General features: G+C 36.8%; 2 protein-coding genes across 3 annotated transcripts; one reads left to right on the top strand and one right to left on the bottom strand.

Moving 5' to 3' along the window:
* Positions 1–2,711: 2,711 nt before the first annotated feature.
* Hyx (cell division cycle 73 hyrax) lies at positions 2,712–6,122 on the bottom strand. Its single transcript, XM_076775135.1, has 4 exons — positions 5,973–6,122; positions 4,222–5,489; positions 4,008–4,149; positions 2,712–3,290 (listed from the first exon to the last, which is right to left on the bottom strand). The coding sequence occupies exons 1-4, from the start codon at positions 6,101–6,103 to the stop codon at positions 3,254–3,256; spliced, it is 1,578 nt and encodes a 525-aa protein (XP_076631250.1). The 5' UTR covers positions 6,104–6,122; the 3' UTR covers positions 2,712–3,253.
* Positions 6,123–16,982: 10,860 nt separating this feature from the next.
* Positions 16,983–25,319, top strand: Scap (SREBP cleavage activating protein). Of its 2 annotated transcripts, none has more exons than XM_076776223.1 (13): positions 16,983–17,750; positions 18,244–18,425; positions 18,512–18,745; positions 18,811–18,991; positions 19,143–19,288; positions 19,589–20,684; positions 20,780–21,053; positions 21,167–22,221; positions 22,293–22,452; positions 22,524–22,707; positions 22,784–22,923; positions 22,999–23,210; positions 23,544–25,319. In XM_076776223.1, exons 2-13 carry the CDS (start codon positions 18,310–18,312, stop codon positions 23,721–23,723), a joined length of 3,978 nt encoding a protein of 1,325 aa, XP_076632338.1. In that variant the 5' UTR covers positions 16,983–17,750; positions 18,244–18,309; the 3' UTR covers positions 23,724–25,319. The 2 variants fall into 2 exon arrangements, with proteins under 2 accessions (XP_076632338.1, XP_076632337.1); XM_076776222.1 differs by having other exon boundaries at positions 18,200–18,425.
* The last annotated feature ends 517 nt before the right edge of the window (positions 25,320–25,836 follow it).

Genomic DNA, 25,836 nt, shown 5'->3' with positions numbered 1-25,836 from the left:
GGAGCATTTTTATATGGTTTTTCTCATTTTGCGGAGTCAAGGAACAACTTTTCGAGTATTTTTGCGATTTGTACATATTCTCCATCAAAATACGCGTAGTTTGCTTTTTTAAACATGAAAATCGTCCAATCCGTTCAGGAGTTATGACATTTTAAAGATTCGCATGAAATTTCAGGGAAGCATTTCTAGCCTGAAATTATATTTTCGGTAAGGAATTTTTTCCTCGGAACTGAGTAGGATTTCGAGGGTATGTGTAATGACCAAAAGTGATTGCAATCGACAATAATTTTTTTAGAACGATTTGAAAAATTTTTTTTTCGCCGAAAAATTTGTCCACTTATTGAATTTTTGCTTCAAAAATGGCGTCTAGAATCTCGCATTAAAATTTTCTCCAGGGATGGCCGAACACCATATATACATATAAGTATACAAATTTCGTTATGTTCACGTAAAGAATTTTTTAAGAGGCTCTAGGACATGCTATTTTGTCACGTTTACGTATTTCACACTGGTAGCCGTCTGACGTGCGAGAAACAAGGAAAATATTAAATTATAAGAGTCTTGCTATTGTACGAATCCCCAAATATGCAGAAAAAATCAAAAATTTTTCAAGGGAATCGAAATGTATAATATACTAACGTGAATTAAAACATAGCCAAAACGCTAATAAAAGCTAAACTACATATCAAGTTTTCCCCTGACATTTTACTGGGTACTTTCACTATCAAGATAAAGTTATTGGGTTAGAAGCATAAATTGTGGAAAGGCCTAACAGCGGTGCCCATGGAAAAGTTTTAGAAAATAAGGTTGGCCGTCAACCTGTTAGAAATACGGGAGAACAAAGTTCCGTGAGAAAAAAATAAAAGAGATTCTAACCCAGATCCATTAAGTACGGCCTTATAGCCAACAAACTGCTTTTCAGAAGGGAAAAACACGTTTCGCGGCTTATTCTCAACGAGGCTTAACGGGCCACACGAGTGTGCCTCAAGTAGATTGTTATATTTGTTCCTCGTATTATACACCAGTGCTATCCAACACGAGCTACGATACTTAGGGATATTTCCTCACTCTGTTTTCTCCGTAAAGGGCTTTTCGATTTATGCTGGCACGATGAGCCCTAAAAAAAGGTCCAACACTTTTAGCTACAACCTACAGGGTATATAAAAATAGATCGATCGACAACTTACGGAAAATAACCCATTATAATTCTTCTTGGCCATCTGATAGCTCTATTACTTTATCGAGTGCTGGGGGATGATTTTGTCACACACATCCAGGATCTAACACTATTAAAACACGATTCAACGTAAACGAACCATTGATGAATAAAAAGCCACTGAAATTTCCCAATGTCCTCATTTCTGGTGCATTTCATTAGGGCATTCATGTTTCACGTTTTCTCGCCTACATTTTTTTTTTCGATGCCCCACTACGAACGAGGCGGAACGTATTACTTGCCGGATTTAATTAAGGAGACACGTTGCTTAATTAGAGTGATGTGGGCGTTTGCGTGCAATTGGAACAGTAAATCTGTCGGTGGCGAGCACTCGGTAATGACGAAATCTAAAGTGGGTGGTTTCACGGTTCGAATGAATCGTGGCACGTTATTTTATCATACAAGTCAATAGTTTCCAAACTCTTTCAACGATAAATTCACAGGCAAAGAAGGTTCGTTGTTCGAAACGTTTTACCTGGATGAGAATTTTGCTCATCTCTGGTCGTAGTCAATTACGCCGGCGATTAGTCGCACGAATCTTGAACATTATTGGCGTTATCACGTGTGAAATTTCCACGTGGATTTAACGAGCTTCGCGCGAAGGCGAGCCACGGAGAGTTGATATCAGAAAGGGGAAATCCGTGATCGGTAGACCTTAATCTTCAAAGTTCAGCGCAACGAGTTAGGCCAAGTGAAGCGTGCCTGCGGTACGCATCACTTGCTTCAACGTCGAGAGCTTCTCTCTCTCTACCGATTGAACTTTGACCGTCAAGCGTGAAATAAAACCTGTTAGAATAGTCCTCGATGACCATCAAACTTCTACGAGTCTAGTAATTTATTTTTCTACACAGACAGCTTTGTAACTTACATCGATAATCGGTTAGCGCAATACACCGAGTGTTTTTTACCCTTTACAAGAGTAAACATCGATTTTTTGACCCGCAAATATTAGCAAAATACGTAACGTTTAAAAAAACGAAGTAATAATATTTGTATTCGAATAGAGAAAATAATTTAAATCGCTGTAACTTCCTTTTTTAAGAAAAGATCTATTTCATTGACTAGTTATATTAGAAACCCTCTTCAAGAGAGGTATCTTGCGCAAGTATTTATGAAACGGGGAGAGGTTTCTTTGGAAACTGGCTATAAAGTTTCACAGCAGCTATCGTGCACGCTAAACTAATAGGGCGGCAGTAATCGAGTTAGAAAGATTCAATTGTCTGTATAAACAGTGCCGATATCGTCGGGCAACTGTCGATGCCCGGAAGTGGTTTACTTTGGCTTTGGTTTTGGGAAAAAGGCAAACACTTGGCTCCCTCGGGGAATCCACGATCCATCGTGCTTTGAATCGCGAGGAACTGAACACTGTGCTAAGAAACGTAATCCATTCACAGAATCTTTCAAATTCTGCTTTCGTACGTGATAAATTTCACGCAACAGTCGGAGCAAAGGGTGCGAAAGAAACAAACACCGGAGTAACATGAACAACAATAAGAACAGGTTTTTCATTATTTATCTTTATTTGGTTCTTTAATAAACGTTTCACAGAACGTAAATAGAATTTATTTATTATTTGGTACGTATACGATACGAATATACCAAACATCGCATTCTTTATACCATCTTTAAGAATAAATGATTATCTCGTTAATCAGTTTTGCGCTAGAATAACCAATATCATTACTATTAATTATTCTATCTGATCTATCCACTGTGTAAACGTTATGTAAAACTATTAATCTTGCAATTCAGGATAATGCGTGAAAACGAATCGAAAGATTAGTAACGTTTACAAGTGTAAACTAGATTCGATGTACGTCGCTATCGTCTTGAGTACGCCTTTGCGTTGAAAGTAACGCACAAAAAAATAGTCTTCGTCAGGTGCAATCGGGACGCGCACGATATGCTTTCACTCCTCGCAAAGAGATATGTACACAGATGGTAGTTTTCTCGATTGTATGTATATTTTCTGTTACTTTTTAGCGAAATCGTGCGTCCCTCGCACAAAGCTCGCCGCCATTTTCAACGAAATCCAATTTAAAATCGAAGATGTGGCTTGTTCTTAATCATGTGCCTGTAAGAATTGGTGTTATTAGGTAACAAATATCGTATAAAATATACGCTGTTCGAATAACTATAACGTTAACCTATTTTAGTCGCGGAACACTTTCAATCTCACAAAATATTTACAAAGTACTTACGTTCTTTTCGGACCATTTGATCGTTAAAATGGAAATGTATCTCAATTTTCAAAACAAAATTAAAATAAAATTATACGTACTCAAATTATGACATCGGTTAAAAATTAAAGCTGCATTCTTCGTAAAAAAATTCACGCACACAGGAGGGAGAGGGGCAACAAAATTGCCACAGGGTATCACTCATTCACGTATGGCGCAAAACCATAAAAATTATCATTTTTAAAAGGAAAACATAAATTACACAATGTAGTTTGTTCTTCGTAAATGCAATATGCTACTTTTTTGTATATGTCATAATGTTTAGAATTTATTTACAGCCTGGTAAAATAAATAGAATCAATTCTGAAATTGACTTTGAATAGAGCAGTAAATATATCAGATATACTTTGAAATCATTACGTTAGATTTGTATATTTCTACTTAAACCATAGAAAGGGGAACAATTAATCAAAAATTAATCACTGATCGTTAACCACTTGTTCAATGGCAGCAAAAAAATGTTCTAAAATATTGATTTAGAATCGAATATCCGTCTGATAATCAAACAACTCTTTGGAGTAACATAAATGGAAAGTGTGCATTGTACATACTTGTCGAGATGTTCCCAGAATACCATTAACGCAGCTCGATCTAAGTGCCTTTTCGTTCGACTCAATTCGATCACCGTCACCGCCCAACGCGCTACGTTCGCGTCTAGCCTCATTTCGTCGTACTTTAAGTGAAAAGCGCAAACTGTGACAGCAAGAACAGCTCGTATTAGATATTTTCTTGACTATGAAACAATAGTACTAAAAGTATGCGTACTTTTTGAAAAGATTTCAACGGGGTTTCCATCGAAAGGCCAGCCTTTGAATTGCCAGGCTGGACCCATCACGAATACCGCGACTACCCTTTCCCAGTCCGCGTTCGTGAGTTTCTGTGGATTATCCACTACCCTGTATGGAACTGTGAGCCCGCCATCTTTACGACGTTGCAGAAGGACTTCGTTCTCCCGTTTGCTACCTATTGCACGCTTCTCCTCGTTGGTGAGGTACTTCAGATCCTGAAGTATGTCTTTCGCGTTGTACATCGTTATCAGTGACGTATTCGCGCTCGGAATGATGATAATGGGCGTTCTACTGGGTCGCTTGTTTTGCGCGGCCTGTTGAGGAGTTAGTTTCGCGGCGGAAGTAGGCAACAAACCGGAACTGGGAGTGGTCAAAGCGTTGGTCGGTGGTTTTCTAACCGCTGGATTGGTACCCTCTGTTACAGATTTTAGAGTCATGCCGTGATAAGTACCCATCGTATCGATTTTAAATCCTTCCGTTTCTTCCTTTTGTTTGATAAACCTTTCTTGATCGTAACGATTGTAAACGGCTGGCTGAGGTAACGGGCGCATAGGCGTGGAACGCGGGGTAACCATTGGCGTGGGAACCGTGGGACCTTTCTGTCTGCCTTCCTCGCGGGCTTTAATACTTTGAAGTATTGCAAATATATTCTTTGCAAATATCTTTCCACTACTTTGCAGAATAGTTGCGCGCGTTCTCCACTGTCTTTCTCTAGAAACTATATCCTTGGTGTCATCTACGTCCATCAATATGACTCGTAAGTCGGATCCCATCCCAATATCATCATTTTCTTTAATAGTGGTACGCTTCTTAGCTAAACGTTTAGCCTTGATAGCAGCTATCTTTTCGACCGACATTGCCTCTGACAGCGATTTGATATTGTCCACCGTGACAGAAGCTTCCTTGGGAGCATCCAACCTAGCTGCAAGTTGCTCCTTAACCTTTTGGACATGCATGTCCTCAAACCTGGGTTTCTTTGAGGATCCACTCTCCAGCCCATCTTCAGCAGTCCGTTTTACTTGTGTGGGAATTTCTAAAGGTGCAGATTTGTCTATGGCGGCTGATGTGGCTGTTTCACCATTGAGATAGGCCAGTAAATCTTTCCTGTCGGGCCGCCGTACAACTGGGATATTCTCTGCAGCTGCCTGCCGTACGTACACAGGATGTGTAAGTTGCACATGTTTAAGCAAAAACAGTAGGCACTCGAGTGTATAATATTCCTTTGGCGTTCCTTCCTTGCCAGATCTAGAAAGAAATACATCCTGCTATTCCTTTTCTTATTCCTAGCAGTCAAAATATTACATCTCTGATTCAATATATATTTCCAAATAAAAACGTTCATTTGTGTCGTTAATTGGCAGTGTTACTATATTTCGATCTGTTCCCTATATAGAAGAAATACTTATTTTCTCGACAATTTATTCGAAGATGTACGTTACATTGGTTTGTTTTATTTTTAATCGCGTAATCAAAATGCACGAGCAGATGTGCGTAGAACGCTACATTATAAAAAGAAAGAAAACAAATGAAAAACATTTGCTAGTTTTGGTACGTAAAAGTTAAGGTTGCCGAAGGACACCTATCAGTCTACAAAAATGATGACAACCTTTTCACAGTTTGTTTATTATTTCACGGCGGTAGACACAGTACAGAAAATTGTCTAATGGTGGAACCGTTCCAGGTTACAGCTGCCAGGATTTATTCCTGGGAAATCCGATACAAACTTACCCGTATGTTAAATAATTGGTCTTCACATTCTTTGGCCAGGAGAATTCCCCGAAAATTATTTGATTTTCACGTTCGATTATCTCCTTTTTGTTAACATTGTATTGCCGCAGCAGACTCAACGGATCCGCCATGATTGCAAACTACCTCCACCTTCGGGTAAGATGATAAACTAAAATATAAATCATCACACACACGACTCGTATGTTAATTTTCGAAAATTAAAAAAAGTTAACGCCGATCAATCATTGTTTTTGATCAAAATTAATTGAGATTAATCACGCAACAACTATGAATCATTGTGAAGTTGTTCGATTCTCAAAAATTGATGAAAAACTGCCTGGCGTTGAAATCTTGATATTCTTAGTATCATCTTACCCAAAGTTCAATATTAACCTTTATTCGTGTGTTATTTAATTGCGTATTTTATTAATATTTATTATTACCAAAATTTACTAATAAGAATCAAATATTCAATTCACTTGTATTGTGAAGTTAGGAAGTGGCGCCATTTCTGCATTGCAAAGGCGGGAAAGTCTACAGATGTAGAGGCATATAGGAATGGACGCGTATATGTAAGATAAATATATTTATTGTAATATTGATTAACTTAGCCTCTTATATGCAAGCCGTTTGATAGAAACAAAAAAAGCATATCTATTAAATTCTACTCCAAAAGATTCCGTGGTGCTTACCTTCTAGCGTTTCAATATATTTTAGCCTAATTCTTGAATTGGTCGCTGTTCATCCGCAGGAAACGTTAAATTCGGTCCTCAAATTATGTTAATCACACAGGTTCGTCGCACACACAAAACTACGTAAGATAATAAGTCTAACTCGTATATCTCGTTTTTGATCTAACCTACGCCTTGTCTGAGGCTGTACTTTCATTTCTGCATTGATACGCCATCTACTGACGATAAATTCGTTACTTTATTTCGTGGTCGAAAGGGTTACCTACTTTCACGGCGCTCAGAATTATTTATTAATATTATATTTATTATATTAATATTAGTACTTGTGACAGTTACGTGTAATAGAATTTATTTTCCAAAAACGACGATTGTGTTTAAGGTTCCTGCTGCTGTCCCAATCAGTTTTAAATATAGTCCAAAAAAACGATCTGATAGGCACAGGTTTGTTCCGACCACGCGTATAAATACTGATTCTCCGCGTATCGATAGCCAGTCGTACGTGCAACCAGTTACGCGATAGAACATAAAATACCCAATCCTGTGATTGACCATTTTAATTTACGAATGAAACGTTAAAAGTAGATACAAGAAAATGGTTAGAGGTATATATATAGGTATATATAGAGAGGAGAATAGGTTAAAAAATCCTATTTTAAACGAAAATGTCTATGTTAAACTTATCAGACACCAGTTCATCAATAACTTTAACCGGTACGTGCATCTCGCACTCCACCGTTGCACTTCGAACGGTGCGTCATCTGTTATTGCACTATAAGTTGTATGGTTGTATTATGTGCCATGTGCAATAAGAAGGAGAAAAAGAAAAGGATTCCAATTATGTACCTATTTGTAACAAGGACTCGTTCATAGTGACTTGATCTGTCTCTTTAGATTCGTACTATTACATTTCTAGGCAAGATAGCAGAACTCGGTACTTTTGTTGAAGTAGAGACTGAAATATTTGTTATTAATTAATCCGCCAAAACTAAAATGGTTTTTCCATGTCTTCTTGTAGATTAGGTTAGATTAAATTTGCCAGAATTACATAGTTCTTGATAATTACCGCCATCTATAGCCATTTGTCTTATCAGTAGATGCCCCCTTATCGGGGATGCGTTATCAGCCATAATACTGGCGGTCGCGTAGAACAAGGTTTCAAAACTGTGCAGAATAATAACAACAAACCCCCACCGATGATCTCGACGGTCAAGGTTCTCGATTACAAAACAATCGGTCACAATGAACCGTAATATTATACAAATCGCTGTTACGAGTAATTGCAGATAACGGCTCACTTCGAATCGACTTCTTTTCCACATACAAAAGTCAAAGGTACAGTTTGCACAAATTGTTGTTTACAACGATGGCGAACTGGTATCGCGGACGAGGTATACCAACGTGACGCGCGATCGTTAAACTTTGAACGTTAATAAGTCGAAAAATTGATAACAGATCTTTGTTATTACACGAAAAGCGCAAACATTATTCGACGTTCGACGATTCGTAAAAATCTAGACGACGGTGTTTGGCTCGTTTAAATTTGCAATTGCTATTTTCATAATCGTTATTACGTGTCGCCTGCATCCATTAACTATGATAATTAAATTCATTATACGGAGCGTATCCTCGCAGGTTTCTGTAGAAAATTCCTAACGTGTACCACACACGCTTTATTAAAAATGCTTTGTAATTCTAAAAATTACTCCGAACTGGAGTATCGAAATATTAATAGAATAAACGCTCGATTATTATATCTGCGAGCTTTGATATCGAACTGCTTTGTTAAAAATTATAAGAAAAATATGAAAGAACCAACAACGGTTTTGCTGTAACGCGATACGGTACACGAATAGATAAATGAAGTTTATGTCATTTGTTGACACAAGCCATGTTTACTGTTTCGAAACGGTTCAGTAAGCACGCAAATTGTACGCTCTAATCGTAATTTTCTTTCCGTTGCGATTTTACTCGTAAACGAACAGTTCATGATCTCGAAAATACTTACACTTTACAGATATATTGGGTTGTTCGGAAAGTAATTTCGTTTTTCTTCTTCGTGAAAAGGAACAATTCTTTTATGATATACAGAGTGTTCGGCCACCCATGGGAAAAATTTGAATGGGGGATTCTAGAGGCCAAAATAAGATGAAAATCAAGAATACCAATTTGTTGATAGAGGTTTCGTTAAAAAGTTATTAACAATTAAATTAAAAAATTTCAAATCGTTATGGAAAAAATATTTTCTGTTGCAGGGGTCAATTATAAGCATTTTTTGTGAATAAACATACCCCCGAAATCCTACGTACTTTCGAGAAAAAAATTCGAGAAGGTGTGAAATTTTTCGACGGAAAAAAAAATTTCAAATCGTCTTGGAAAAATTATTTTCGGTTTCGGGGGTCAATTGCAAGCATTTTTGGTGAATAGACATACCTCCGAAATCTTGCGCTTTTTTGAGAAAAAAATTCAGTACGAGCGGAACTTTAAACGTTAATAACTTTGTAACAAAGCCTCCATTAACAAATTGGTATTCTTGATTTTCGTCTTATTTTGGCCTCTAGAATCTCCCATTAAAATTTTTCCCAAGGGTGGCCAAACACCCTGTATAAATATTTTATTGAATTATGTACTGGTCATTTTGGTCCGACACCTTTTGCCATCTTCCTGGTAATAGCATGATTCCATGCTACTAAAATTTCTGATCTTTATTTATTAAAATCTGATGCAAGTGATTTTTGACATCGTCACTCTAAGTAAATGTTTTACCGTTTAAGAAATTTTTTAAAGACCGGAACAAGTAATAATTCGATGGAGCCACATCTAGCGTGTATGGTGAGTGTGGTAGCACATCCCATCCAAACTGCAATAGCTTCTGACAAGTTACTAAACTTGCGTGAGGTCTGGCGTTATCATGGCGGAACTCAAATGTCGAGCTTTGAAACGAAACCAAGTCGTTTCATGTGATCACAAACGGTCGAATTTGACAAATTTGACCTCTTAACGATTTCTCGTGTTGTTATTCGTCGGTTTGCTTCAACCAATACCTTTATTTCGCCTACGTCGGCTTTAACTAGCCTTCCAAAACGAGGACCACCTTCGATATCAAAATTGCAGGAACGAAATTTTGCAAACGAGTTTTGGCACTGCCATTCTGTTAAAACAGTTTATCTTGCAATTTTATTAAACAATTTTATTCTTGCTTGAACAGTATTCTTACCTTTTTGGTAACAAAAAAACAAAACATGTCGAAAATGCAGCTTCCGATTTTCCATATTTGACGGGACACCAAAGAAATACAATTCCACAGAAACAAACAAAATTTTTTACAAACAAGCCTCGAAGTGTCAGCTGTGAAAATGTATAATGAAAGTACGGTTTAGAATAAAGTTGGCTGGTTAAAAATACAATTAACGTCTCTGTTGGTAAGAGAACGAAACTACTTTCCAAACAACCCAATAGAATCGCATCGGTGGCGGTATTACTTTGCAACCTTATTAAAATCATCTAAGCGAGTGGAGGAAGGAAACGTTTCAGACAATGTCGTTTTAATTCCCCCCCCCCCCCCCCTTAAGAATCATGAAATGCGAGTTCCAGTTTCTTTTTTTAACCAGTCATTTGCGAGATATTTTGTTACAACTACTGAAACGGGATACTTAAGGACGCATGTACGGCTGAGAAATTTTCCATTTACTAGCCAGAAGTCTTCTGAAATGCTGCGTCACGCGCATTCACTCCGAATCCGCGGTTTTTACAGCGAACCTGGCGTACAAAGTTCGTCCCGACCAAACTCCCCGCGTTGTACATCGAATAATGCTAATGACGGCGGCGTTGTCAACTTTGAAGTTTCGTGTGTAGCGAACGATTTATGGAAAATACGAGTTAGCGTTACGCGGCGTGTAAATCGTTAGAAATGTGCGCGAGAAATAAGAAAGGCCATCCGCGATACACATTTCCGTGACGTTCTTATTCAAGTAGACGCTTGACCCCAGCGCGGCATTAACCATTTCACAGCAGCCTAATTTCCATTTATTACGCAATTGATGCAATTAGATACGTCAATCAGCGGGATAATGGGATGGACGAGATATAGACACTGCCCGACAATACGAAGTTAATCCGACTTCAAACGCCGACAAGTTGAAGACACGCTCGCCTCTGGCGCGTCTGGGCCTTCCGCCGTTTCGTTCAATAACCACTTGTGCGTATAGTAACCACTTGTTCGTTCTAAGCCCAGCGAGATGCATTTCCTTTCTTTTCGTTGTCCCGGCGAAACTGGCTGGGACCATTTTTCGCGCCAAAATTAGTCGGTGTCCGTGCAATAGACAGCCATTCGTGAATAAATTCTCTATTTCTCTTTTGTACGCCTCACAGTAGCTAATTTCATAGATCTAGGTGGACAAAATGAAAATATTAATGTTAACGAAACAGCCCCAAATCTTATAAAATTTCATATACAGGGTGTTCGGCCATCCTTGGAAAAATTTTAATAGGAGATTCTAGAGGTCAAAATAAGACGAAAATCAAGAATACCAATTTGTTGATTGAGGCTTCGTTAAAAAGTTATTAACGTTTAAACTTCCGCCTGTAGAACGGCAATCTGCGTACACCTGTGTGCAAGTGATAGTGGTTCTCACTCAGTATGAGAAACTCTACTTACTGACTCATCGACAGCTTTACAATTTTTTGAGTGAGAAACACTATCATGTGTACACAGCTGTTCGCAGATTGCCATTCTACAGGCGAAACTTTACAGGTTAATAACTTTTTAACGAAGCCTCAATCAACAAATAGGTATTTTTGATTTTCGTCTTATTTTGGCCTCTAGAATCTCCCATTAAAATTTTTCCCAGGGTTGGCCGAACACCCTATATGCTGCAAAGTGCCTAAATCGAAGATCGCTTGGTTGATAGATAAAATAACACTGTATTCATTCATATTATACGGACAGTTTTTTATGCCGATAGGTTATTTAAGTCAAAAGCTATTATACATTTATCAAATACTAAATATCTTTCGTGTTCTGTGATAACTTTTGCTACGGTTAATAGAAAAGGTAGTATCTAGTTTTTTATTACATCAGTACATGCTATTAAAGGAGATATCTTTATCATGCTGGAAGATTCTGTAAAATTTTTAATTTAATTACGTGTACAGTATGATTTCCGTTTTATTCTATAATAATGCTTTAATTACTTTACGGAACATATATTGATGTAATAATCTGGCCAAAATTTGGTTGCCCCGACCTGCCCCTGTCGTTTTTATATGTACTTTCAGAAAGCTACATATGTCATACCTCGTAGTACTCTTTTCGAGATATGGCTCAGCGAAAGAGAGAATTCCAACAAGAACACGAAACTGTATTCATGCATTGTTAATTATTTTGATGTCGAAAATGCTGAAGAAAAAATATTGAAAGTTGTTAGAAATAAAATTATAAATTTTTGTTATAAACTTTCTGAAAGATGGACAAGATGTAACCGCATAAAAGAGAGATTCTTGAATAGCAATTCCGAAGACGAATAGATGAATAATAATAATAATTATTATTATTATTAATATCATCATCATCATCATTATTATTATTATATTACTATGCGTTTATATTATCGTTAAAAACCGTAAATATGTATAAAAAAACAGATAGTGACAAACAATTCATGATTATTATTATTATTATGATTATAATATTATGGTGTGCTTATATTATTGTTAAAAAAACCATAAATAAAAAACAAATAGTGATAAAAAATTCATAAACGTGTTTCTTAAAAAATTTGTCCATCTGGATCGTTTAAATTGCCCACTGTGCGCCTGTATCTTGTATTTTCACGTGTTAGGTACACGTTGTTTAAGCGGACATGTTGACAAATTAATTGCCACTACACGAATATAGGTTTCCGAAGACATTGCTCGAAGAAACATCCTGTTTCTGATAATCTACCTCCGTCGCGAGCAAATAAAGTACAACTCTAATGACGTACCAGCACACATTCAATAATTACACAGTGCAGTAAACACTTTTTTTTTCATTACAAGTGTTACATAAACGATCGTAGACAGTAATCAGTTCCCTATTTATTTATTCGATGTTGACTCAGCTCCGTCGTTAATCCACTAGTTTGCCTCCTTGTACTTAGAAAGCGTGTACTAATATTCCGTTTGTCTGTGAACTTTTACTGACGAACGTATCAGCCTTGCGAAATAAATTTGAATAAAATCAGAGTCAACTGTATCAATAATGAAATACTTCGGGATTGAACGATGCCGTTGAATTTCGAGAATATTTACGCTCTATCTTTCCCTGGAACGGATGCTCGTACTTGAATGTTGTAAGCGAGAATAAAAAAGACCGACGAAGATTCAAAGCACCGTGATAAATAATGCGCGAGAACGTTTTCTCGCTTTCCGTACGTCTGAATCTCGACGGCGAATTATAAATATTCAAGAGTATGACGCGCGCAAAGTGTGTCAGTAAAAACGAAATGTTGCATCGATGTGTCGAAGAATTCGTTGAATAATAAAAGAAAAACACATTTCAACCGACTATGGTAATTGGGGAAGATAAAGAACCAAACAAACCGGAAAACAAGTACTGATTTACCAGGTCCTTGGGGTTTTTATAATTAATTGTATTCGACGGAGTAAATATTCATGCCACATGCATCGAAAAGATTCGAATAAAAACCAATCGAAGGGACGTATTGACTGCCATTTTTACAGCATTCGAAGGATCTCTTTGAAATGACATTGATTAAAAGGCTTATCGATAAGTCTTGAGCATTTAGCGACTATAAAATTCTATGAAGCAACCTACAAAATCGCAAGCAGTGGTACATGTACACATTACAGGAAATGGAGAATAAATAAATCAAAACTGAAATTTAAGGTCAATGCGATAAACTGCTGATGCGAACATATTACTCTTAGCTTCCTGCTTTTTATTAACTGTTATCATTTTATTAGCTTCATTAATATTCTGTACTTTTAATTTTAGTATCAAGGAGCTGACAAGGAATGTTCACGAATCTGATATTTTAAAAAATCGTAAAATATTATGAGGAAATAGAGTAAAATAAAAGTATCATTCTTCATAATATGGTTATTGGGAAAATATCAACCCTTGCAAAACAATGAAAATTTTTCTTGCTCGTGAAACATCGTATATTTAAACAAGGGACGCACTATGACACCAACGAAATATAGTTTCGCTTTATGGATGAATTTTCGAGTATTTCATAGGAAGTTATAATATGTGACCAGTTGCATAAGAATGTTCCTAAATAGAACCATTCTTACAGAAGAGAGTTTCTCCCAGTTCGTTTATTGCAGATTATGAATAAAATATGTACATGCGAGATATGTATGTGAATAATTTTATAGACTCGAGCGTAGAATTCATCGAATTTTGTACCCTTTTCTAAACATTTAAATTCGTTGCTCAAGCAGAAACTAAAATTACGAAACCAAACTTTTACGAAAACCTGTTCGGATGCTTTTTCGAATTAATTACAATATTTTATAACTATGTTGAACCGATCAATGTCGTTGCAAACATTCTCCAATAGCTTCGGTTGTATTACTAATTTTATCGACGATGATGCAATTGAATCACTAAAATACACGTGTTATATCTAGCTGCCTGACGATTAACGACTTTATTCGTCAAATAAAACATAAAGGAAGTGTACCAAGCAGAGTGAAACGGCGAGGTTTAACGAATAAGGACTGCTTTAGAACCCAACTCAAGTTTGTAATATGAAATATTCCAGCATCCAGATGGGAATCTCGTTTTCTACAAGAAAAAATTGTTCAACAGCACAAGCCTGTGTACATAGTGTACAAAATAGTGCACAAACTGGGATGTTCGGGTCATGAAGTTCACGTGTGACATACGAAAATCATATCTAACGGTCGCGAGATGGCAGATAACCCTTATACTTACGCAGACTCCCATGAAATCACTCGCAATTAGAAATTTTCCACTTCTTCATAGGATGGGAAACAGATTAGTCCGCTCTTGCAGCCAAGTCCACGTGCACCGATCATCCAACTTATAAAAGTCTCGTTCGTGGATTAACTTAAGTATCCATAAGTCTCCGCAGGAAGCGCAGAGAATCTGGAAAGAATGAAGGCGATGAGAAAATCAAAAATTTGTGAAACTTCCATCTAAGAACGAGAAGAAGACTCTGAATGATCAAGAAATGTAGAAAGCTGTAAATCTTTCGAAAAATAGACGAGAAGGGAATTAGAAATCTCTCGAGCTTGAGAAATTGGAACTCTGAAGAGCCTAGAGTCGAGAGAAGATCAGAAATAGCCTTAGCGTACTCGAGGCTGTACGAGGCATGAGGAATCCCGAATTGAAAAAATTAGAAACGACTGAGTGGGCGTGTTTGCAAAAATAACTGAATGTTCACAAAGTTAGACCTCGATTACGTGTTTTGGTACCGAAAAGTCGTCCATAAAAACTCATCCAAGAAGCGTGGAGCGTTTCAGGCCTGAATCGTTTGGCTCGCGACCGATTCGACTCGAACATGGTAATTCTATGCAAGGTCACGGTTTCTAATCAACAGCGGGAAATATCAAACGACAGCACGCGACCAGGATAGGAAAATTTCTAGAAAACGAAAAACTGTGACACGATTAACTTCGTATCAATCTGGGACGAATTTAACCGCAGACAAGGGAACTCGAGGCAGAACAAAGAAGAAAAAGAAACTACTCTTTAAAAAATACATTGTAAATACAAAAATTGTTTCGCCATTGTGTTTCCAAAAATTCATTGCTACGCAGGAATGAGCAACGTAAATACTAATCATTTCCCGAGTGAGTGAACCCATTCGAAATTTGTTCGTCTCGTATAATTTGGTTTAGAGGGGTCAAGGGGCAACAAAAACAAGCTGATTATGGTATGTAGGTTAGAAAAAAAATCTTCGACGATGTTCGTTAAAATCGTCCCTGTATCTGGTAAAAGATAAACGGAAAAAAATTATAGGGCTCTGTTTAAGAAATTGAAGATGGCTTTGAAAACTTTAAAGGAAGAATTGACATAAAATATTTATTACTGCTGTTTGTAATTCGTTTAGTATAAAAACCTGCAGTTTCGACGACTATTGTAACAATTTACAACAATTTGCTTGGGCATTGATTTCTTTATTGTAAACAGAGTCGAGTGGTCATTATGTACAGTTTTACGAACCAAGTTCGCGACGATATTTTCCGATTATAATAATTGTACAGTTACAATTATGTTAAACGTCAGATGTTCTTGAGTGATTAACGTTATCGCACAATTCACGCGAAAATAATTTTCGCATTTTGTCTTCGTTTTGCTTATCTTTTATCGACTTATACGATAATGGTCATCCTAATGTACATAAATTGTTAATAGCTTTCTTTTATGGCCCTATAATTATTTCCTTTCGTTTGTTATTTAAAAATCCCTGTTGCAATTTTATAAAACAAGCCTGACTTGCCCCTATCGATACTTAAGATTATTAAATTAAACGAACAATTTCCGTGTGATTCAGCCATTTTGTGTCGCAGCATTTACGACAATAACTTCTCCCGCGTTAATTAACTAATTTACTCCCTTCCCGTTTCTTTTCATCGTCCGTTTATAGTACGGAATACAGAGATAGGAAATGAATAGAAATACAGATTTCAATTATACAATGCTTCATAAAGAACACATCAAAATTTAACTGTTTTATTGGTTATCTTATGTCAGCAATTTCTGCTGTAAAGATTTCAACGTTAAAATAAGATGCAAATTGTTTTACATATTGTATAATTAGTGTATAAATACAAAAAGAAGAGTGACTCTACTTTTTTTTATGTTTGAAGTATACTATTTAATGTTCAGGACATTGAAGATGCAACAAACGTAATTACTGCGGACCTTGATGCTGCCATGGAGAAAGAAAAACCTAATCTATTTGTTCATTTACTGCTTATGAATAAATTATATTTACTAATAAATTACCAAATGCATTCTCCTTCAAAATAACTAAATTATTAAAATCCACGGCATCGCATTGACTCGTCGCGTTCCGAAACGCCTTGTTTACATTTCATGAGAATGGCGCGTTCGATGGACATTTTCACGGGAAACGTTTGGGAAAAGGTACCCGTCGCGGCGTTTGTACGTACGTTTTTTAGCAATACACGCATAAATGAATACCGTTTGATAACAAATACTAATTCGGTAACGATAACAGATAACGGACGGACGAACATAGTAAGAGATCGGAGTTTCTATCGCGTACGAAAGAACGGATTCCAGTTTAATCGAGACGTTTTTCACTCGTGCGCGAACGATCGTCGACGACGAGCGAAACTCTCGTTCGATCATTTGCGCGAAAGCAAACGGCGCACGTCGTTTAACCGCGAACCCCAGCTGAGTTTCGCAGAAAGTAGGTTTAGAAAAATATTTCAGCACGTGCGTGGAAAACGTGGAAGGGAGGGTTGCGGACTGCATCACATTAATGCACCTGACGATTGGTCGCGAGTCGGAGGCTCGGCCGGACCGTTTAAAAATAAATTACCACCGCGCGTAGTGTCGCGCGAGTTAAATTGAAACCGGCCAGTGCACTCGGGGAATTTACGTTGGGCGTTCGGTAGCTCGCGCGCATTGGAAGTCGTTTCTCGACCACGTTCGCGTGTGCGTTGATAGTTGCTCGCGGAATGACGTGTACGACCGGGAACACGTGTGAGTGATCCGTGTGTTTCACGCTTGTGTCGTCGTTAAATCAATTCGAGTGTTATCTACGTTTGAATGTGCGCGACGAAAGGTCGAGTCTAACCTCGAAATCTTGCAAACTGTTCTCCGACTTGCGACCACGTTTTCTAGTGTACCGCGTTTCGCGATAGTGTGAAAAACGCGCGCGTCGAAGAGAATATCTTGAGATCGACTAGACCTTTTGTGTTCCAAAGCCGTCGGAGGATTACCCGGGATATGGCGCTACAATAAATCATGACGATGTCTATTTAACAGTGGCTATGTCAACCTGAAAGGAATCGTCGATCGTTGCTGTGCTTTGTGATCCACGATGTAAAGCGAGACCAAGATTGGCCGAGGAACGATATAGTTAGTAGTACATGTATACGTGGTTTACTATGAAATATTTATATTGTAGACGTTACACGACGGCTCGATGTGCATCTAAATTGTCGAATCCGATCGTGCTATCATCATTCCTTTTATTGTCGTTGTTGCGTCATTAATTTACGCGATGGGAACGCACTTATTACGTTGCACCGTTGCGTGATACACATCATTGACTGTTTCACGTTCTAGTGAAAATAAGAGCTGAATGATGTGTCAGTTGCGTAAGGACATCGATAACTTGAGAAAAACACATGGTCGTTTACTTTTATATTTTGTAATCTGTTTCTTGTTCTGGACATGAAGTTCAAATTTGTATACGTAGTAGTGGGTATTCTGTTTAATTGAACTCAATTCGCGACATGTTTAATTGCTATTCTGCTCCTATAACTTTATATGATATGTTGGTTTGTACTATGCCATTTTCACAGAAGAGTGCAGTGCTACTTTATGGAGTTTTGATCAATGTTCATAGGTCAATTACGAGCAATGTGCATACTATATACTATGAGACATGTTGATAAGGCAGCCTTAGGGTGAAATGTTTCGTAGTTTACCGGATAGGGTGGCTGGGCTCTATTATGGCCACGGCCTGTTTTGCTCCTCCCATCCTATTGCTGTTATTTCATTGGCAATCTCGATTATATTATTATGTTGGTTAGTAGTATTTTATTTGGATTAAAAGTATTGTAGTTCATTCTATATAGAGTAAACAATGAACGAACTACTATTTTATCGTTTAGTTATCCTTTGGTCAATTTGCCTATGCCTGGCAACGCGCCACGAACTATAATCAATCATACTGTTGTACCTGAAAACAATACAGAAAACTCTGTGTTTTATGTGCAACAAGTGGTATTAAGAGCTGGAGTTATTCCATGGACAGAAGAACTAACGTTAATGGATGCTTTTCGGGGTCCACTTTATGAAATTTTTAATCTTTTAGAGATTATACAAAATTATCAGCATCCAGAAACGTAAGAGTCATGCATCCGATGAAAACTGAAATCACTTCACTTTTTATATTTATTATGCATTGTAGGTTGAAAACGCTCGATCAAGTGTGTTTACACATTGAAGCTGTTAAGAAAAGAAATGGTAAAAAACCAGAAGTTTTACCAGAATACAATTGTCTTGTTCTTTCACCAGCTAACTTGTGGCAGCGAAGTATTGAATTATATGCACAAGATACAAATCTTATAAATACAATTTATTCGTATCAGGTAGGAACATTAAAAAGATAATATTTTGTGTACAAACTAAAAATAATTAATTATTTATAATTATACTATAAAAATAGTAATAGTAAATTATTTATAATTATACTATTTTTAATAGAATGAATTGCTACTATCATATAATTGTGTATTATAGAATCTGCAAAAGGGTAAAATTAGTTTGGCCGAAATAATGTTTGGAATGAATCTTAAAGAAACTGGAATAAAAAGGTATCCAATTCGTCTTCGGCAGAGAATTTTACAATATGCTGTAACTATTTATTTAAAAGACTACGATTCAGAGTGAGTAATTAATTAAAAGATATCCGAATGATCATTTGTACAGTAGTGCCGACTTAAGTGACCACGCTCGGGGCCGGCCGCGGTCACTTATGTGGGCATGGTTATTTCTCAGAATTCAATGGAGATAATGAAAGACAATAAGTGCGAGTGAGATACACTTGATGTTCGAAGCCGCTTGGCTTCTAAGAATTGGTGGGAATAACCGCGGACACTTAAGTCGGCAAAAATGCGGTCACTTATCTGGGCACTACTGTAATTACCATTATTTTTATAATGTAAACAAATGTTTATTCATTTTAGATTTATAAAAGGGTTAAAACATAGATTAAAAAGTTATTACCACCTTCATCAAACAGAAGGTGATAATACTACACATATACCCATGGATGAAACATTACATATCTTTTATCCTGGTGAATTTAATTATAGTGACTTCTTCCCACTAATGATGACATTTAATGCCTTGTTCTTCTATGTTTATTTCTCTGTGAGGAAAATAGAAGTAGTGAAGTCAAAGATTGGTATAGCATTTGGTGCAACTATTACAGTGATAAGTTCATTGTCTATGACAGTGGGTGTATGCTTTTTCTTTGGTTTAACTTTAAGCTTAAGCGGAAAAGAAGTGTTCCCATATTTGGTAGTTATTGTAGGCTTGGAAAATGTTTTGGTATTGACTAAAAGTGTAGTCAGTACTCCACCGCATTTGGATGTGAAAATACGCGTCGCTCAAGCTTTGTCCAAAGAAGGTTGGTCCATTACTAAAAACCTACTTACAGAAGTAACAATCTTGACAATTGGATTGTTCACCTTTGTACCAGCCATTCAAGAGTTTTGTATTTTTGCCATTGTTGGATTAGTCAATGACTTCTTTCTCCAAATGGTCTTTTTCTCAACAATTCTCGCTATCGATATCAAACGTACAGAATTATCTAACGAATCGTCTAAATTCCATTTTCCGAACGTTCCAACCACGCGAAAACAACAATTTACAACAACTATAACAAGTAGAAAGCCAAATATCTTTAGATCAAAGTCCCATCCAAGATTAAATGGCTTGTCCAACGGTCCGACGACTGTTATAGCTCCGAACACACAAAATACGCATACACTGGGTAAAATTCCAAAACGTTTACGTCTAGTTCACTTTTGGGCGCGAACGCGAATATTTCAGCGCGCGTTTATGGTATGGATGGTTGTTTGGATCAGCATGATTATTTATAATTCTGGCATCGTTGAACACGTGATACATTTGAGTGAAACGTTAAAATCGGAAAATGATATCGATGGGTATACTTTAGACAGACCCCAAACCTTGAACAACTATGTAGAATTAAATACAATGAAACCACTGTCGATACTATCCGCTACCGTTGCTCCGGATCATTTGAAAAGACAGGTGATTAAATGGAAACATATTTTGTTACTTGAATGATAGTTTTATACAACTTTTAAAATATTAAGTTTAATCTACCGCATTTCCCTACGCATTAGGACGATTTAAGCAATAATGTTACCGAGGAATTAAATAAATTAAAACCTGTGGACTTCCCCTCTTGGAATCGATTATCGCTTTATCATTGGTCCTCGATTCTTTCTATGTACAATATTTCGGCTGCTGGCGGACGTATAACTATATTGCCCACAATGAAATTTTCTCATGCTGTAAGTCCACAGTTGGTCAAACAAATTAGCAATCCCAACGATGTACAACATTTTCAGTGGCACAGTCTTGCTACCGCAGCTCTCGATCCATTAGACTTTTCAGGTATGTTAGCCTGTGTAAACTGCGTCTTTCCAACGTTTGAATTTAAAAAAGTTACGTAATTTAATACAAATTTTTTAAAGTTAAAAATTACGTAATTCTTTTAATAATCGCAGATATGGAGCTACCAACTAGGTCCGAAGGTCGTGGTTTTAACGCAGACGCTCCTTTCATTCCGTCGAGTCCGATGGAAATATTTTTGGCGGCAGTACTTTGTCTCATCAGTGTCATTGTTGTTGCTTATACAATGGTTGTTCTTTATCGTTGTATTTGTTCGAGAAATTACGCCGAATGGCGAGCTAGCTGGTATCAACCAGAAAAAGCTCACGATTCGACAACACATTTAGTTCTGGAAGCATTGCCGCTAGTCCTTGAAGGACACACGCAAGAAGTAGAGTGCATTGCTACGGATAGCAACACCATAGCTAGCACGTGTTTAGCTGGACATATCAGAGTATGGGACGCAACGTCCGGCGAGCAGCTAGCTCACATAGATAGAAAACAGTTTTTTAGCAGTCCCCAGAAAAACTTAAGCCAAACAACACCAGATGTGGACGAATTAATGTCAGATTACGAAAGTGGTTCACCACCTTCAAGAGGAGAAATGGAGAACACCAATTCGTTTGGTTTGTACTCGGCTGTCCACTGTAGAAAATCATCTCCTGGATTATACAATATGCAAAGAGGACAAAATAATAATACTAAGAGACATTCGATGGGAAATACGTTAGATTATGATTATCAGACGAACGAATTTAGCACGGAAAAACGAAAACATTTACGAAGAAGTTTAGATAATGCTTATGATATTCCCGACCTAAAATCAACAATTAATATTAAATTTTCATCCATGAAACACTCTCAGATACAACAAAATTATGAGCCAGGATTCGATTTTGGTGATCAGTACAAACACCTAATCGAAGAACATAACAAATCTATAGACAAGTTACAGAAATCCGAAAGTTTAGAACAGTTATGCGTACCTAATGGAAGACTAAATTCGTCTGGTTTTCTGGATAGTATATCTTCGCTGAATGGGGACAGAACTGTGCAATTTTCACAGATGATATCTCCTATCTGGTGCATGGATTATCAAGAAAACCTTATAGTAGTAGGATGCGCTAACGGAAGTTTAGAATTTTGGGAAGGTACTACAGGTAGATTTAAGGTAGGAACATCTAATCGAAGAACGTCGCTATTTCGAAAAAAAAATGGAAAATAATAAATTAAATATTTCAGTGTTTATTCGATGATGGATCAGGAATCGGAATATCCGCCATTAAATTCGTCGGCAGTAGAGTCGTAGCAGCTAAGTTAAGCGGATCTGTTGACTTTCTACAGTTAGAGAGTTATAGCGAAGGTCAACAAATTGATTGGGGTTTCACCTCATATAGAAGAAGTAAGATTGTTTATAAACGTCTTACGTTACTAATCTGACCTGTCCTTCTTTACACTATCTTCTTTTTTTAGCTCACGTTAGAACGGGAAGTGCTGGCTCACCTATGGATATAAATAACATCATGCAATCTGAAGAAGACCTTCGTTGCATGAAAATTAGTTCTCATAGAGCACACCAACAAGCAATAACTGTGCTTGATAGCGAGGGTGGTCGTGTTTTAACTGGTAGTCAGGACCATACTCTCAAAGTATATAGGTATATACATATTTAGCTTATGGTTTCTTTTAAACATTCGTTAGTTACTCCAGTTTCACTCGTCCTACTGTTGCAGATTAGAGGATCAATTGCCATTATATACCCTTCACGGACATAATGGGCCCATATCTTGTCTGTTTATTGACAGGATGAGTCCCATGACGTCCGGTAGTGGATCTCAAGATGGTCTGTTATGTGTTTGGGATCTTCTAACCGGTATGTATCCAGTTACATCGTGGATAGTTTAAACATATAAACAAACTTACCTATTCTGGTTTTCTCTGGTTGCAGGAACGTGTATGTACAGTATACAGGCTCACGATGGTGCAGTGGCAGCTATTACATGTTCTGTGTCGTATGTGATAAGTATCGGAACTGACGAAAGGTTGTGTGTGTGGGAACGGTTTCAGGGACACTTACTACATGCTCTTCCAGCACACAGATCAGCATACAGTTTACAATTAGTCATGCTAACGCATCATTTACTCATCACTAGCAATCAGGTATGTCAATAGCTTTCTTTTTGTTGAAGTTGAAATTTTATATTTTACGTATTATCTGTTGATCATTTTGAACTACTGTACTTCAAAGTCATTGAAGTCGGCGAGTTTTGTGCTGTCGTAGATACTTGTCAAATTTCGTTCGTATTACTCCATTTTCTTCAGTGAGCGTAGATGTTGGAAGGTGAAGTGCCATTTGATTCTTTAACTGAGAATATAATTGAGTTTTTAACGAAACTGTGCTTTAGAACTTTGGGCCTTCGAGATATAGACAAATTACCAGTTTTAAACGCTATCGCGTTATTAAATGAATGTTTGTAAATTGTCAAATTGCAGGGGTCACTAGTAGTTTGGGACGTAAGGACAGGGGAGCCTGTGCGCGAAGTGAGGTTGGGTCACAAGGATAGTTGTATTTTCGTAAAACAAATGTTAGCGTTAAGGGATAGCGTAGTATGCGATTTCGGAAGACAATTACGAATAATCAGGTTCCCGTTGGTCTCTGACAAGCTAGATTAAGATCTGTATATGCACGTTGTACATAGTTGTTTCGGTTTCGATTTTTCTTATTTAATTTTAATACTTGCGCAAAGTCTTACGCTTTGCTTGGGGATATAGATTTTTACACGACGTACATTTTATATTTTAAGTCGTAGACAGTTTTACTATGAATGCTTTGCATTACCGACTATGTCATATTTGCGCCTTAATTTTTATATTCCATTGAGATAGTAAATAAAATACATTTGTCCTTTTCAACGAGTAACGTATACAGATCTTCAATCGATTTCAGGATCAGATCGGATCAGATTGTTCGTGTAAATTAAAATCGATATCGTGACACGACTGCATCGTAAGAGTGCAGGACGCAAAACTGAAAACAATGACACGCAATATGGAAAATCCATATTTTTAAATGATTAAACTAGAGGATGACCTAAATCCTGGTATCTTTATTCATTGTCTTAGAAGAATGGCTGTGCTACATTTTGAAGCATCTGCTTCATTTCACGATGTAATTTAGGAGTATTTCCGTAGCGGCGTTCATTTTGTATGCAAAAGGTTTCAGAACAAATTCGTAAGCTCTAACTGATATTATGATAAGTAGAAACTGCATTTGTTAAACCGGTGCTGTTCCATAACACAGATGTGCTGGGTTTTCACTTCTGTGTTGTAAAAACAAGTACGTAGCAATGTTAATTAATCAAGAAATGTAAATGATAAAGATGGTTAAACGTTATTGGATAAAGAATGTGATGTCATCTGATGTTTCGGTTTATCAAAGTTAGGGCCAAAAGTTTGAGGACTGAGTCCAGCACACTAAGTATTTGAACTTAAAAAGTTTTAAAATAAACGTTGCGAAGTTTTACGTTAATTATGTAGTAACATTTCATTCTTTGTATACATGTAACCTAGTTACATGTATAATGGTCTAAAAGTGCCTTTATTCGGTCTTTATTTAGTCAGACTAAGTAAAGAAGTGTTGTAGTAAAGGATTATAAAAATTGAACAAATAGATCTCAGTCTTCTGGTTCGTAGCACTTTCTACGCGACTTTGAAGAAGACTTAAACTAACTGTATGCTAAATGTTGATACATTTAGAACATTAATCTTCAGCTGTTGGTCGAAGAGTAATTTACGCTTTACGCTCGGCAACAAGAGTTCTGTTCACATAGCTAGGATTAATATGCGGAATGGAACTCCCGAATTCAAAGATTCAACATTTAACATCTCCTTTACTAAACGTTTAGTCTTGTTTAGCTTTAGCAGTCTATTTTTGTAAGGAGAATCATTGCTCTCAAGCGAGCTAACATGGGTCCTATTTTATATATAAAATATATACTATTATAGAAGACTTACAAGTGTGTATTGATAAAATATCTTTTTGCTTCATAACGCATGATAGTTCAAAGAATATGTACATTTTGCAGCACATTTAAAAGAAAAAGTAAAGCAAAATGTACAAAGAAAATTTTGATCAAGTCCATGTGAAAAGCTATATAGAATCATTGTTAAAGAGAGTGTTTAATGTTTCACAAAAGATTCCTAACAATTAACTGGACGTGTATTTGAATAAAAGTTTTGAAACATTGTTTTTATTTTATTGAAATAAAAGATTTTTTAATCTATATAAAACTTCAGTGTACTCTTTAACTGTATGTGAACTTCTATGCTTCCAGCGATGTGATACATGAGAGTACATGAACAGCTTCCACTGAAATACTAAAATACCACGCAATTTGTTAAACGGGAGACTAATTTTAAATTTTTTGTTTCTGTGAAAGGGTCCAAAGGATTTGAAAATTTTCACGCAAATATTTCCAGTCAATTGTAGGGTATACTTTTTGCAATTAAAGTTTGATATGTGTGATGCGAAATGAATGTTATAATATAATGATCTATATGCCTTTAGACTGAAGTGTAAGATGATTTCTATTGACGAGTCTCTTTTATTTTCTGATACCCTATTTGAGGTTAACTAGAGCTCGAAGTCATGATTATTGATCTATTAATATATATATATATATATACACATATATACATATATATTTTTCTTAACCAAAGTTGTAAATCATATCAGGTCATGGCATGCACTTACACGTAGGGATTAATTGACGAAAACAAAACAAAA

This window comes from Colletes latitarsis, chromosome 10 (assembly GCF_051014445.1).
Source record: "Colletes latitarsis isolate SP2378_abdomen chromosome 10, iyColLati1, whole genome shotgun sequence".
Lineage (NCBI taxonomy): Eukaryota > Metazoa > Arthropoda > Insecta > Hymenoptera > Colletidae > Colletes > Colletes latitarsis.
Note: the sequence above shows the minus strand (reverse complement) of the source record. Positions and strands in the feature narration are given on the sequence as shown.

Bases quoted from the DNA above. Each gene is read 5' to 3' on its own strand.
- Hyx (XM_076775135.1), bottom strand. From the start codon at position 6,103: ATGGCGGATCCGTTGAGTCTGCTGCGGCAATACAATGTTAACAAAAAG. The intron at 5,490-5,972 runs GTAAGTTTGTAT...ATTTCTTTCTAG, and splicing joins ACCAATTATTTAACATACGG to ATCTGGCAAGGAAGGAACGC. The intron at 4,150-4,221 runs GTACGCATACTT...TTGCTGTCACAG, and splicing joins CGTTGAAATCTTTTCAAAAA to TTTGCGCTTTTCACTTAAAG.
- Scap (XM_076776223.1), top strand. From the start codon at position 18,310: ATGTTTCGTAGTTTACCGGATAGGGTGGCTGGGCTCTATTATGGCCAC. The intron at 20,685-20,779 runs GTGATTAAATGG...CCTACGCATTAG, and splicing joins CGGATCATTTGAAAAGACAG to GACGATTTAAGCAATAATGT. The intron at 23,211-23,543 runs GTATGTCAATAG...GTCAAATTGCAG, and splicing joins TACTCATCACTAGCAATCAG to GGGTCACTAGTAGTTTGGGA.